This window comes from Cylas formicarius, unplaced genomic scaffold, assembly GCF_029955315.1.
Source record: "Cylas formicarius isolate icCylForm1 unplaced genomic scaffold, icCylForm1.1 PGA_scaffold_10__41_contigs__length_53128322, whole genome shotgun sequence".
Taxonomy (NCBI): domain Eukaryota; kingdom Metazoa; phylum Arthropoda; class Insecta; order Coleoptera; family Brentidae; genus Cylas; species Cylas formicarius.
This window is the reverse complement of record NW_026844214.1, coordinates 8,543,521-8,557,473: the sequence shown is the minus strand read 5'-3', so window position 1 is coordinate 8,557,473 and position 13,953 is coordinate 8,543,521. Positions and strand designations below refer to the sequence as shown.

Here is a 13,953-nt window from a genome sequence, read left to right as displayed (position 1 = left end):
TAGATGAATTTGAACTACTGCACTTAAACATAATTTTTCAAGTAATTTTAAGAAACCTAAGACAACCGCACCCTTCTTTTAATGGTTGGTCAAATTGATTTTCTTTTGTCCTGTTTTCTTTGCCTTTAGTGTACGATTGCCAGCTATATGTTAGAGCTGTCCATTCTGCCATGATTTTGATAGTACCAACCCCCGCGACAATGTATCCGTATTTCAAAATTGTGTTTAATGGCCAAAATAATTACACAAAAATCACACTTAAGGAATATCAAGGAGGTTCTGAAGTTGTCCTAGAGGAACTACAGCTGGAGAATATTATCAGCTATTGGGAATGGAGTGAATTTTCTATTTCCTTCTTTGCAAACAGTTTGCAGGTAATTATTTTTTTTTATGTGAAATTATGAGGTATATATGATCTGATGCCAATTAACTAAACTATAAGGTAAGCTGGTTTATATCCAGCGATTCTTTGTTACAGCTAGGAATATACAACGAACATATTTTGTCCAATTTTTTTAATCAATACCCGAAACCTACCTCTTATTTTTATTTTCGTTGAAAATTTTACATAATTGAAATTTTAGAATGAGCAATTTGGCATGGAAAATTGAATTTGTAAAAATCAAAACATTTGATGTTTGGCTGTATACATCCACTGATTTAGCTCATAGAGGTTGTGCGATAATTGTTTGTAATCAATCTTTCTTTAAGAACGCTGGTAACTCCTGTAGTTCCAAAGTGCAGAAATTTAGAAATCCCATCCTCTGATATGAAGATTTTTCTTCCATCACCTTCCAAATTGCACCTTGAATGCTCGATGTACAAATAAAATTGTTGTGACCGCTGCCTTTACCTCAACTCTAATATAAATGAATGTATGCATGAATAAAAACTAATCCAAATTGATAAAAAAGAATAGCACAATGAGGTTATATGTTATTAATAGCACCCTCTACATATGAAGTCAGTTTTGTAATATCAATACCAGCTTGAAGTATAAAGTAATAAGAAGTAAACTTTTAGCACTATTAATTAATAACTCATTAATATATTAAACAAGTTGAACTTGCGAAAAAAACTGTTATTACCCAAATGATGGGATTGATTTGACGCATTTATTCTACATGGCATTAACAATATGTGAATATAGAAATACAATAAATAAGAATAGTTTATTTCAGAAACGAAAATATAGTAGTAGAACTGGCAGATTTTTTAATAGTACTGCTAGCCTACAAAAGCTATAGCCAAAAGCATCTACTTTGATATAAAAAATTATATTTGTATTGATATTGAAAAAGATATTGTCACAATGGAAATGAGTGGAAAGCCTAGAAAAGATCTTAATAATTTACTTGTATTAAATTTTGTAGTGCGTTTTAGAGTTTATTTATCACTTGTCATTGTAAGTAATTGTAATTGATTATTAATGTGTTTTGTATCCAAGTGTGCATGTAATTACATGTCATTTTTCGCTAATTAATTTTTTAATTGGCGCATTTATTATGGTCTAGCCGCTATCCTGTGTTTGTTTAAAAATGAAATCAAAATTACTGATTACATTATATTCCGAAAAACTACTTTTTCAGATCTATATGAAGAAAACTTTAGGGATGCATTCACTTCTTGAAACGAAACACGAAGCTTTTAGATTATTTCGATGGTTTAGCGTTAGCTCAGATAATTCTATAGCTCACTGGAGTTTCTTTTGTCAACCTCCCACTTGGGCAAATCCACCTCCTGCATTTTTGCCAGAATGTGCATTAAATCCACATGAATCGGATTATAAAGGAACTCAGGTAGAGCGACCCAATAATGACAACAATAATTATAATAACCGTCACTACATCTAACCGATGCGAGTAGTTGCCAGCTAATTTTATTGAGTGTCATTAAATTCTACTTATAACTGCACAGGATGTTTGGTGCACAAAATACACTTCACTATTTAAAATTAAACCAACTACTAACAAAAAGTCTTGTAGGATATTACCAGTAGCGGCTTGCCATGTTTGCCGTGGTCTGCTTCCGATTTTTTGTCAGTTAACGTGGATATGCTATTCAAAAACGAGTCTTTGATTTTTCATTCGAAAAATTACTGTAGGAATCCTGAATCTTCCGAGGAAGGTAATTCCATAGAAAATTTGCATAGTCTCGGATTAAGAAAAATTGTGTAGGTGCGTTTTGTTACACTCTGTCTTCGAAGCCCGAAAAGAAGGTGGCCAAAACCATTTGCCACTTGAGAAAATGCAAATCTGATTTATGCAAAATAGCCGGTACAGGGAATGACTTTATTGGTCAAGTTTCGGTAACACGCTCTGGACGGCCGTGCGATTATTGGGATCCGAATCCTCAAAAGAGTGTTCATTTTGCCTATATGTATTCGTTTAACGGATCATACTTTGCCGAAATGAACGCAAGAGATGCAAAAAACTTTTGCCGAAACCCATCCAGGGATATTTCAGGTCTAAGTGAATGTACATTTAAAAAAAGCCAGTCTAATTAGATACAATATAACCAACAGGTAGTTGGTGTTATACCAGAGATCCCGAAGTTGTTCAAGATGTGTGTAGTGTTAGAGATTGTGACAAACCTGAAGAATGTATAATTATTATTTCAACCAGCAATAAAGGTGTAATGTCTGTTTTAGATAACCTTTGAGTATATCATTTATATTCAAAAATTGTAGAACGAAAGATTTTTATACTACCACAATGGAAGGAGGTGGGATTACACGGGGGTCTACGTTTTGGCTTAAAACAATGGAATCCGGATTATTTAGGTGGAATAGCTTTTCATATATTTCCCAGAGAGGGTCAAGATGAAATTACATTTGTGATAGGTACAATATCATTCTAATGATCCGTTGGACTCAATCGTATATATGTTTTAGGAGCTCAATATAACGAAAAAGTAGAACTTTATTTTAATAATGAGTTGACTCAAATAAAAACTTTTCCACACTTAATCGCTGCAGGAAAATGGACAGAATTTTGGTTACAAGTCAGAAGAGGAGAATTATTATTTGGTCTAGAGGGTGTGCCTGCTCCATTATTTGAATGGAAGCAAGTGGATTCGAACAAAGCTTTTGAACCTATTTTTATAACATACACATCTCTATTTGATACTTTACCAATCGCAATTTTTTTTAAGGTCAGCCTACTAACAATTTATTTTATTTTGACATTTTCTTTTAAAACTGCTTATTTGTTATTACAGTGTGATGAATGTCACACCGAGAATACAACCGCTAATAACTTCCTTAAATTCATTCCGATTGGATTAGGATCTCTAACTGAAAGTAAAATCTATAGAAATTTGACATTGAAAATGAGGGGGGTAGGAGTTGCTTGGATTTCTTTGATGTGGGTGACTAACAATTTAAACTCATATCAAATTAAACTGGATACGTTGGCAGGTAATAGAATATCTGCAGGATAATCATTGTTCTGTAGAAGCCGTCAAACTGTGAGCTACTCGGTATGATTATCACTAAAGAAACATCCATCATGATTCTCTATAAGATTTTTAGTTGTATGTTTTCCACGGGCAAAAATAATTGATGAAACAAAGTTTGTGTGTCCAAATATGTAGATATAATTAATTTTATTTTCAAAGGATTGGTTTCGGACTCCCAGAATATAAATGAAAAGTGAAAGGGTAGTCCTTTATTTAAACGTCATAAATTTTCGTAGGCCAAATAGGTCTATATAGAGTCGAGGCGCCTCCTCAGGGTACCGTGGGACTGTCATACACACTTGTCGAAAAAAATGGCTTTGAAAATTTGTTACTTGCTAATAATTGGACCAAATTTGATGTGTCATTTTTTGAAAGAACAATTTCCATTACGAGAAACAATGAGTTAGTTCTTCAGTACAATAATAACAAACCAATTTTGGCCTATTGGTTTTCAATAGCTTCTGCACATGGCTGGGTAAAATATGATTGCATTCATGTTGACATATATATTTCAACATGTGATTCTTAAGGTAAGTTGGAGTGCCAACTGTGAGCCATTGGAACTGGATGGTACACCTCGTGATGGTGGATGGTCGCCGTGGTCTTCGTGGACTTGCAGTGTATCTTGCGGCGGAGGAGAAGGTTATAGGACTAGAACCTGTTCTAATCCTTACCCGAATATATTTGGAAAATTGTGTCAAGGGTACATATACATATTTCATTTCCCTATACATTTTGTTTAATAACAAAATAACATTTCACTTTTCATTGAATTTAAGTATTACATTACTTTTGCAGAAGTCCCACGGCAACAGGTAAATGCAATGATTTTCCTTGCGGCGACCTGAGTGTGGAGACATTGGAAAAGATTTATGAAAATCTACAAACTGAACATGATAGTTACCTTGTGGATGAACATAGTTCCGTTCAGTTGATGAATAATGATGAACTGTTAAAAATTATAAAGAAGGAATCCCCTGAAGCTTTTTATGAATGGACGTTGAATGGGATGTTGATTAAACCGACAGCTACAATATTTTTTAGAGGCAATGATATTTTGATAAAGGAGGCTAAACCTAGCGATTCAGGGGTGTATGTCTGTATGGTGTATAGAATAAACAAAAAGAGAGTGATCTTAAGAGTAATCAGTTTAGCCGTCCGGGCAGAAAAATATAATGTGGATACACGAGCTACTTATTCATATACTCTTTTATGTAACTCAGTTATTTTGGGTTATGTATATTCAGATCTGAGCTTAAAAATCATTGTAAATAATGAAACATATTTTGATTTTGGCATTACGACATTAGCGGCTATTAATGCTTATATTATAGAGTCGTTAAATATTTCCCATTCAGGCAGCTGGAAATGTCTAGTTGAACAAAAAGATTTAAAATTGTCTTGGATAACAAACTATCTTAAAATTAATGTAAAAAGTAAACCAAATTTTTATACGCACCTAATGGAAGATAAGTTGACGGCCCCTTTATTTGGTCGCATGAAAAATGAAAAAATGGTTTTGGCAGCAGTTATAGTTATTGTTTTACTTGTGTTTGTGATTGTTGTACTGTTTTTAGTTGTTTATTTCAAATATTGTACTTTGGCACCTAGGTATCACAGAAATAGACGATTTTAGATATGCTTTGTATTTAATTAAAAAATTAAAATCTTTTTGTGTTTAGTTTATTTGATTCTTTGTTTTAAGTTCAAAAGAAAGAGGGTTCAAGGGGATTTACAGTGGTATACAAAGGTATGTGGAGATTAACGAAAGGCAAGAAGATAGAAGTGGCTATAAAGATGCTGACGCAAGATTCAATGGAAACATACCTTAAGGTACAATTGACAATATGTAATAAATTTGTTTACATTAGCATCTATATTTTTTTAGGATTATTTAAATTTGCTAGGTCAGTGGTCATTTTTGCGATCGCCATTTATAGTTCGTTTGTTCGGAATCGCTTTCATAAATAACATCACCTCAGTTTTGGAATTTTTTAAACTGGGGCCGTTAGATCAATATTTACGAGATAAAAGAGGCATATTAAAAAGTGTAGACTTAGTGGAAGCTGCTAGTAATTTGGCATCGGCAGTCTGGCATCTAGTGAGTGGTAACTTTTTTTGGAAGTTTATCTTAGGGTCTAGAGTCTATATACTTGCATTTTAAAATAATTGGGGTCTTGTTTCAGAAAGAGAATGATATTGTTCATGGCAAAATCAGATGCAGAAAACTTATGGTAAGCAGTCATGATGAAAATTCATTTACGGTCAAACTCACAGATCCTGGAGTTCATACGTCCTATGAACCATCCGAGTAAGTATTACAATACTACATGGTTATTCAATTTTTTTTGAGGAAACATTAAATATTGATGTTCAATATTTCTGACCTAATTCAGGGTTCACTGGATACCAGTCGAGTACCACGGAAGAAATTTGGAACACTTTAAGAAAACAACAGCGGCTGATGTTTGGGCACTGGCAACCACATTATATGAAATTTTTACTTATGGCGCAGACATAAAAATTAGTTTATCTGCAAATTATCAACCGGATTATGAGCAAACTATACGCGTAAGTCACAACAAGAACTTCGTATTTTGCAGCCACCGAACCACTGATGTAGTTCCATAATGTTCTTGAAACTATATTAATCACATATCAAATAATTAATGTTTAATGTTCAATTTCTTTTTGGGCTCGACTTTTAAGAAATCTAACAAAAAGTTTTCCACTGGGAGAATTTGTAAAATATTCTAATAAATTTTTAGTGGTATGCTAGTAGGCGTCTCCAAAGGCCTCCAGACTGTCCAAATGAAATTTACACTTTAATGCTAGAGTGTTGGGAGGCAGATCCCCATCGAAGAAAACAGCCACAAGCAATAAGTCGGGACATAAATCAGTTGCTGTATCAGGGTAATAGAAATAAAAAGTTCATATGTTGATGTACCATTTTTTTTCTTGCAGTATACAACTCTCGAAAAAATCATTCTTATGCTACCGTGTCGAAAAAGCCAAATGGCCCCTCCATAAGGGGTAAGTATATTTATATTGTCGCTTATTTTTTGATAAATTGCCTGAGCCGATTTTTTGGAAATTTTATATATATTAGAAGTTTCAGGTAATTCAGAAATTGGAGTTATTTCTTCACCCGATTGCGATAGTTCATTGTTGGACAATATTAGTATGTCCGATGCTACATCGCAACAGTATTTGTTACCTTCTCATGATATAGCAAAGTTTGATATTACCAGTGAAATTTCGGTATTTTTCCCTAACATCAGTTGTTCAACAATAACAACTTCGTTAGAAAGCTTGAACTCAATGCAAAGCGTTTTTGAATTGGATGATAATTGGGATGTCATTTTACAAGGGAGAATAGGCCAAGTAAATATGTCTTAACTATACTATGATTATTTTATAAAGAGTTCAAATATGGAAATATTAAATAGTTCTTTTTGTTTGCGGGGTTAGCCCCTACTCTTTGAAAATTACTATATCTTTTAGGGATTTTATGGAGAAGTATTCAAAGGCCAATTAGAAAAGACGGGTAGCAATGGAATGGAAGTAAAAAGAGTTGCAGTAAAACGACTTAAATCCTCCACCGAATCATCTTTGTGTTTACAAGATTTTGAACGGGAAATAGAAATCATGAAGGTTAGCTTATTAATGATACCTTTATCTTTTAATGGTTTGGCATCGACAAATGAATATGAATATACAGGTGCGTCTGCGGTTGCTATTTTGCAAACTGTTGGCGATGGAAATAAATTCAGTTAGAAAAAAAAAATTGGAAATTTCACAAATGTCTGGGACGCATAACATAATATTTGATTTTCAAATATATAGAAAGAAAGTAAACTTATGTTTTTTCATACGCATTTTTTTATAACATTTGCTACCGCTAAACTATATGTTTCAGATATTTGCCATTTTGCAAAAATGTACGCCGTTTCTAAGAATAAATGCTTTCCAAGATATTTCTTTTCTTCTTTCTTTAATCCAGGAATAATTGCGCAGGAAAAGGCAACTAACATATAAATGCAAATATTTGGGAAGCTATGACATTTAGGTATAGAGTTTAATTTGATATAAGAATAAATATATAGGAGTTCCGTAAGAAACAACATTATAACTCATATCTGAAGATAATTTTAGGTTATTATGCCATAAATAACTTTCAACAAATAAATCATTACGAATTCCAGGAAATTTGGTAAAAAAAATTGTTGCTAAATTTGAAATTGCTTTTTCGTAGAAAATTCTGCTATATAAGCAAAAAATTTTGTATTGACTTAATCACGTATTTTTATTTTAGACTTTACGCCACCCAAATATAGTAGAAATTCTGGGAGTTCTTCGTAATCCAGAGATTGCTCTTGTAATGGAATATGTGCAACATGGATCATTGCAAAGCTTCTTAAAAATTAATAAGGAAACTCTGAAGGCTGCGCAACTTTTAAAATTTGGTTTAGATATTGCAAAGGTATATTTAAATTAATTTTTTTGATTTTTGCTAACCAATCAGTTTCGCGTATTCTAAGTTACAAAGTTTTGAAAATTTTGATAACATATCTATTTTTTTTAAATTTCGAACTACAGATAAAGTGTTTGTATTCATAATGTGTCATATTTACAAACTAAGGTATCCAACTACTAGTTTAATTTGCCCAATTCAAATTTTGCGTTTCATTTGTAATAGAATCTAGATTTTTTTATAGGGTATGGAATATCTGGGAAAGAAGAATATTGTTCATAGAGATTTAGCTGCTAGAAATATTTTAGTGGCTGATGAAAACCACGTAAAAATATCTGATTTTGGATTAGCTCAGGTGATGGGTGCAAACGATTATTACATTTTGAAAACTCCCAACAGGGAATTGCCAATTAGATGGTAAGTATCTATAACAAATTACATTAGATATTTTTATATATTTTTCCACCATATTTTGTAAAAATGATTTTTTTTATACTTCCTACTCAAAATACCTAATTATGCCCGGATGAAGCGTGAGCGTATTTTAGTTGTTAATTCTGACGGTCACGTTACATATCACTCAGTATTTCTTCAGTTTTCCGAAAATGTACCCAAAAACTAATGGACCTAGAAAAAGTATACAATACCTTAATAAAACTTCTTCAGATCCTCGTTGATTACGCTGCGGTCCGCTCGTGCCAAATGAACCTCGAAACTCAAATGGCGTTTATCAAACCTATTGCTAGGTCAATTGGCGCGGCTAGATTTTAGCGACCAGTGGCGGCCATGTTTTTTGGTGACGTTTGTACTTATGTCAAATCCCCACGGCCCATTACATCATTGACTAAAAAAATTTTATTATAAAAAAGTGACGGTGTATTGCACAACCCAATACACTTCGCAGATTTCAACTTGGAGAATTTTGCTAGGGGACTTAGGTCTACACCTCTACAAGATCCAACTGATCCAGGAGCTCAGAGTTCATAACCATAGGTTACGTTATTTCTTTCGTTAATTGCACTCCAAATTATTTGAAAATGGGTCACAATTTGGTCCAAAAAATCATCTTTAACGACGAAGCACATTTTTGTATGAATGGAAACTTTCCGTATATGAGGTCACACCAGGTGACAATGCATATTCAAAAAGTGAAAACTTTTTCAAAAACGACGTTGGTGAAACAGCATATGGATCTAGACGACATATAGTTCAAGCGACACATCTGACGCCATAATTGGTCTGGGTGTTTTTTAAAGTCTATGGAAATAAATCACAATCCATAAAGGTGAACATAGCACAGGAAATTTTTCAAATTCAGATGGATCTCTATCTTTGAAATTTGGACTATTCGAATCCGTGCCGCCATGATTCCAATATTTCACACTTCTGGACTTTTCAAATAAAAAAAGAAATTTGATAATATCTCACACACAGATTTTTTATTTCATTTCAAAATCTACCCTTGCTTATTGAAAAACTTTTTACTTTTCAAGTGATACGGCAATAATTTTAGGTATGCACCTGAGAGTCTTAGAGATGGTAAATTTTCAGTTAGATCGGATGTTTGGTCATTCGGAGTTACTATGTGTGAAATGTTTAATTATGGGGAAGAACCTCAACTACCAAATATAAAGGATTATTCTGATGGACAAGAACCACAAGCATTACTAGATGCAATAGAGGGTGGTGCCAGGTAAGAAAATGTAATTATAAAAATATAAGTAACCTTTTTTAATCAAATTACCTTTTGCCATACAAATCTGTTAAATCTCTGTGACGTGATAAGTTGACTTTGCCACTGAATATAATAAAACAGAAAATTTCATTTTGTCGTTTGTCGATATGAGAAAAAACGAGGCAGTGAAAATGTACCTTTGGCTTTGGACTATCTCGTCAAATAATCCAAAATTATGAAAATCTTCAATTTTCAGTTTTTCTATAAACTCAGTTATCACTTGTTTTTCTGTACGAAAACTATCTTAACCGCGTGAGGTGCATCAATTTTATTTATTTTATTATTTATTTATTTATTTTATTACATTTTTTTTTTAACAAAATGTATATGCACCATTAATTTTATTACTACCACAAACCATTTTTTTTTTAGATTTCCATGTCCCGCCTTTTGCCAGCAGGCCATTTACATACGCGTAATTTACCCTTGTTGGGAAAATGATCCTCACAAACGACCACTGTTTCGTCAGATCGCATTGGAAATTGAAGATTTGCTGATGATACAATGATTTCATACGTGAAAGGAATAAAAGTACAATTTTAAATTGATTGTTAATAATAAACACGCATTTGTCGATTCCAGTTTTGCTAAAATGTTAAATTTGAACTAAGAAATTTCACATAAAACTGAAACTAGCTTTTGCTTACAGCATTGTATCAACAGTTTTGTTGTGTAATAAAATTGTATTAAGAATCTTAACTTAATAAAATTGTATTAAGAGTCATCATATGGATTGCTGAGTTAATACAAAAACAAGGAGTTGTACTGAGGCTTCAAACCAAATCCGGAAAAACGCTATAATAAAATACTAATGAAAAGTTTAGTGTGATTCAAGTAGAAAATAGCAAATAGGTACCAGCTCACTAGTGAAAAGGTGCCAAGAATAGACAATCAGGTATTAACTTTATCATGTTCTAGGTAAAACGTGTTTCAGTATGGCCTCTTAATTTAATTTAGTTATATTAAAGCAAAAAGATTTTGGATTTGAAGGGGTCACACTGAAATCTTTAGCTTTCAATGTGGGTATGTCTTATTTATATTAGGGATTCAAACCTCCCTGATTTTTCCGTATTTGGTTTGAATTGACAATGTAATCATTGTCTGATTGTTGAAAAATGTACAAATTTCTAAGACTTGTATTTTGATGATGTTGTATTAAAGTTTAATAACTTTTTGAAACGTCATTGATATTTGATTATAAATTTTCCTGGAAAATTGTGTAGGTGAAATTAGTTTTGTTCCAACTGCAGTCAGAAACCGGTTTGGAACAGTAAATTCTTGTAACAACTGATTTTTTGATACAATGAATGTTTTTGACTGAGAGGAAAATTAGTTTAGTGACAAATTTATAGTTACAAATAGTCACCGCGCGAGCGACTCAATGCCCATACGGCCTACAATATTACCATTACGGTATATGGACGTGTTCAAAAACCTTCCTTTAGAAGGAGATATCGTAGGAGACCATTATTTCCCAAAAAAAACTGAAATGATAGAGCAGGTTATTAAAAATGTAATTATAAAAAAGTCTTTCTTGCGAAACAATGTTGTTGCGATTAGCACAATATGTTCATAAGACATTCGAAAATAATTTAAATTTTTGTGTTCAAATAATTCATTATACATATACAGTGTGTCCCACTTAAGAACTATACACACTTGTGAAATCTTTATTAATGGATTGATTTTGAATTTTTTTTGTTGGATAGATCTCTGAGAAATGCACTAAAACCTTGTTTTGCTTATTGCCTAAACTTAAAGTCATGGCCAACTGGGACTATTTAACAAAAGAGATAGACGAGAGAAGTACTATTAGCGATTTAAAAAAAAAAATGGCAACTAATCAACATATTTAGGCCTACATAAAACCTAACTATACTAATTTCCCATGAGGTTCGCTTAAGCATACCTTAATTTTGATCATTGTTTTTTGCTGTATAGATCTTACTAAAGCGAAATGAAACGGTTTTTTCATATAGCATCGACTAAAGCGTGGATAACTGACACATTTTTTTTAAAGCTGAAAATCGAAAAGTAGTTCTGGAGATTTTTTCAAATTGAAGATGAGAGACACCGGATTCCTATTCAGGACTACCTAGAAGTTTTTAAATTAAAAAAAAAAATCCAAATCTTGGATATAACGAGTATTTTCTATGTGATTTTAAGATCTTACAAATTTTGATTATACAACTTTTAAAAATAATGATAAAAAAACTTTAAGGGACATTTATTTTTTAGTATCATCTCAACACAAAATGAATAATTCTTAGTATTCGAAAGATGTAAACAAAAATAAAATATAAATTAGCGAGTGAATTTGACAGTCGAATATTCGCTTCACCATGGCAAACTTGATTGTACAAAGGAAACAGTATGTCGACGTCAATCAATTTTGATACTTCCGTTATTTTCATTATTAGATAAGAATTAAAAATCCTTTTTAATTAAAAAAAAATACAGCGTTTTTAAGTTATTTAGTTCATATCTAATCCTCTATAATCATATTTAATTTTAAGAAAATCATTAGTGTATGTCGCCGTCAATCAATTTTGATACTTCCGTTATTTTCATTAGATAAGAATTAAAAATCCTTTTTAATTAAAAAAAAATACAGCGTTTTTAAGTTATTTAGTTCATATCTAATCCTCTATAATCATATTTAATTTTAAGAAAATCATTAATGTCTATCCAACAAAAACAAACATTCTACAGGAGTAATGCTTCAGCGAGGTGCCCGCGATATTTCGAGCACCCTGTATTCGAGTCCCAGTTTGCTATGACTTCATGTTGATGTAACAAGAAACATAAGGTTTTTACAATAAATTATCAAAATCAAATCAATCAAAGATTTTACAATGATGTGCAACCTTAATATTAATAATAATAATCTTTATTGCTTAACAGATTAACATCCATTTAGAAGACCATTTCTTCTTAACTGTATATATATTAACTATATGTGTATTAACTATAACTGTAATAAGTGGTAAACTATATTCACTCCAGCCAAGTAATAGTGAAACATACAACCGATTATAGTATTTCAAATTTCCGTTTAATTGATGTGGTAAACTGTGAGCGACTAGGACAAAAAACTTCAATATCATTGCAGAAGTCATTAAATAATTTCATCAACTGATAGAGAACACCTTTTATCAAAAAATTGGTTCTTGGAGTTACTACATGAAATATAATCCTTGAAGGAACATTCAGCTATCTCAGCAACTCGGAGTAATCCTCTAATGAATTGCAAAGTTTATATAAAAAATGAAATGAAAGGTACCTCCTACGACTCAACAGTAAGAGAACCTTAAACATTAGTAATAAATCACTCTGTGGCAGTCCCGGGTAGAAACCATTTACATGATAGTGATGAAATTTCGGAAACTTTCTCTGTACGTTTTCAATTTGAGTGATATACTTACCAAATATTGGTCGCTACACTATTGAAAACTTGTTTCGAGCGCACGTAACTATAGTATATAAGTATGCTTCCTTGCAAAATCTCTAGAATTTCTCACTATGAATCCCAGCATTTTGAGTTCACTTCTACAGGCTTCATCGACATGATTTGTGAAGGAGAATTTTGTGTCAAACGTTACACTCAAGTCTTTAAAACTGTCATATTTTCTTAATAATATGTGATCCAGATGGTACTTAAAAGTTATAGTATCAGTCTTCTTTGAACATGTAATTGCGAAACATTTATCTGTATTCAGTGGTAGGTTATTAGAAGCACACTAAGATACCAATAATCTCCAAATCATTCTGCAGAGACACACAGTCAACGACACTATCAATTATTCTAAACAATTTGACATCATCAGCAAAGAGCAAATTTTAACTATCAATATTAGCTAGCAATGTAATTAATGAAAAGCAAGAATATCAATAGCGCTAAATTGCTGATTACCAATTTACTATTTTTTAAATCCCTAATATTACTTCTCTCTCCTCTCTCTTTTGTTAAATAGTCCCAGTTGGCCATGACTTGTTTAAGCAATAATCAAAACAAGGTTTTAGTGCACTTTTCAGAGACCTATTATCCAACAAAAAAAAATTATCAAAATCGAACCATAAACAAAGATTTTACATGGGTGTACAGTTCCTAAGAGGGATAGTCTGTGGTTAAATATACATTTTTTTGCTTTCTCTTAATTGATTAATTGGACCACGAAGTAAGCTTGCTTTCTGTTATATTTTTCTCCCTTTTTGGTGGTTCCTCTTATACAAAGGCATGACAGGCAAGGAAAAATTTTTGCTAAAATTCTCCCGTTGAAATTAA

General features: G+C 32.2%; 1 protein-coding gene across 1 annotated transcript in view; it reads left to right on the top strand.

Moving 5' to 3' along the window:
- The window catches only part of LOC132708084 (uncharacterized), a 16,130-nt gene extending 2,177 nt beyond the window's left edge, over positions 1-13,953 (top strand). Inside the window, exons 6-28 of the mRNA XM_060680194.1 lie at positions 130-374; positions 1,590-1,799; positions 1,986-2,127; positions 2,178-2,465; positions 2,525-2,632; positions 2,690-2,842; positions 2,894-3,153; positions 3,220-3,418; positions 3,696-3,934; positions 3,990-4,162; positions 4,258-4,274; positions 5,165-5,292; positions 5,348-5,560; positions 5,646-5,770; positions 5,856-6,030; positions 6,228-6,372; positions 6,424-6,492; positions 6,569-6,843; positions 6,964-7,113; positions 7,775-7,942; positions 8,178-8,350; positions 9,447-9,626; positions 10,041-13,953. Of these exons, the coding sequence (XP_060536177.1) occupies positions 130-374; positions 1,590-1,799; positions 1,986-2,127; positions 2,178-2,465; positions 2,525-2,632; positions 2,690-2,842; positions 2,894-3,153; positions 3,220-3,418; positions 3,696-3,934; positions 3,990-4,162; positions 4,258-4,274; positions 5,165-5,292; positions 5,348-5,560; positions 5,646-5,770; positions 5,856-6,030; positions 6,228-6,372; positions 6,424-6,492; positions 6,569-6,843; positions 6,964-7,113; positions 7,775-7,942; positions 8,178-8,350; positions 9,447-9,626; positions 10,041-10,176 (3,971 nt within the window). The 3' untranslated portion in view covers positions 10,177-13,953. The remainder of the gene's footprint in view (positions 1-129; positions 375-1,589; positions 1,800-1,985; positions 2,128-2,177; positions 2,466-2,524; positions 2,633-2,689; positions 2,843-2,893; positions 3,154-3,219; positions 3,419-3,695; positions 3,935-3,989; positions 4,163-4,257; positions 4,275-5,164; positions 5,293-5,347; positions 5,561-5,645; positions 5,771-5,855; positions 6,031-6,227; positions 6,373-6,423; positions 6,493-6,568; positions 6,844-6,963; positions 7,114-7,774; positions 7,943-8,177; positions 8,351-9,446; positions 9,627-10,040) is intronic.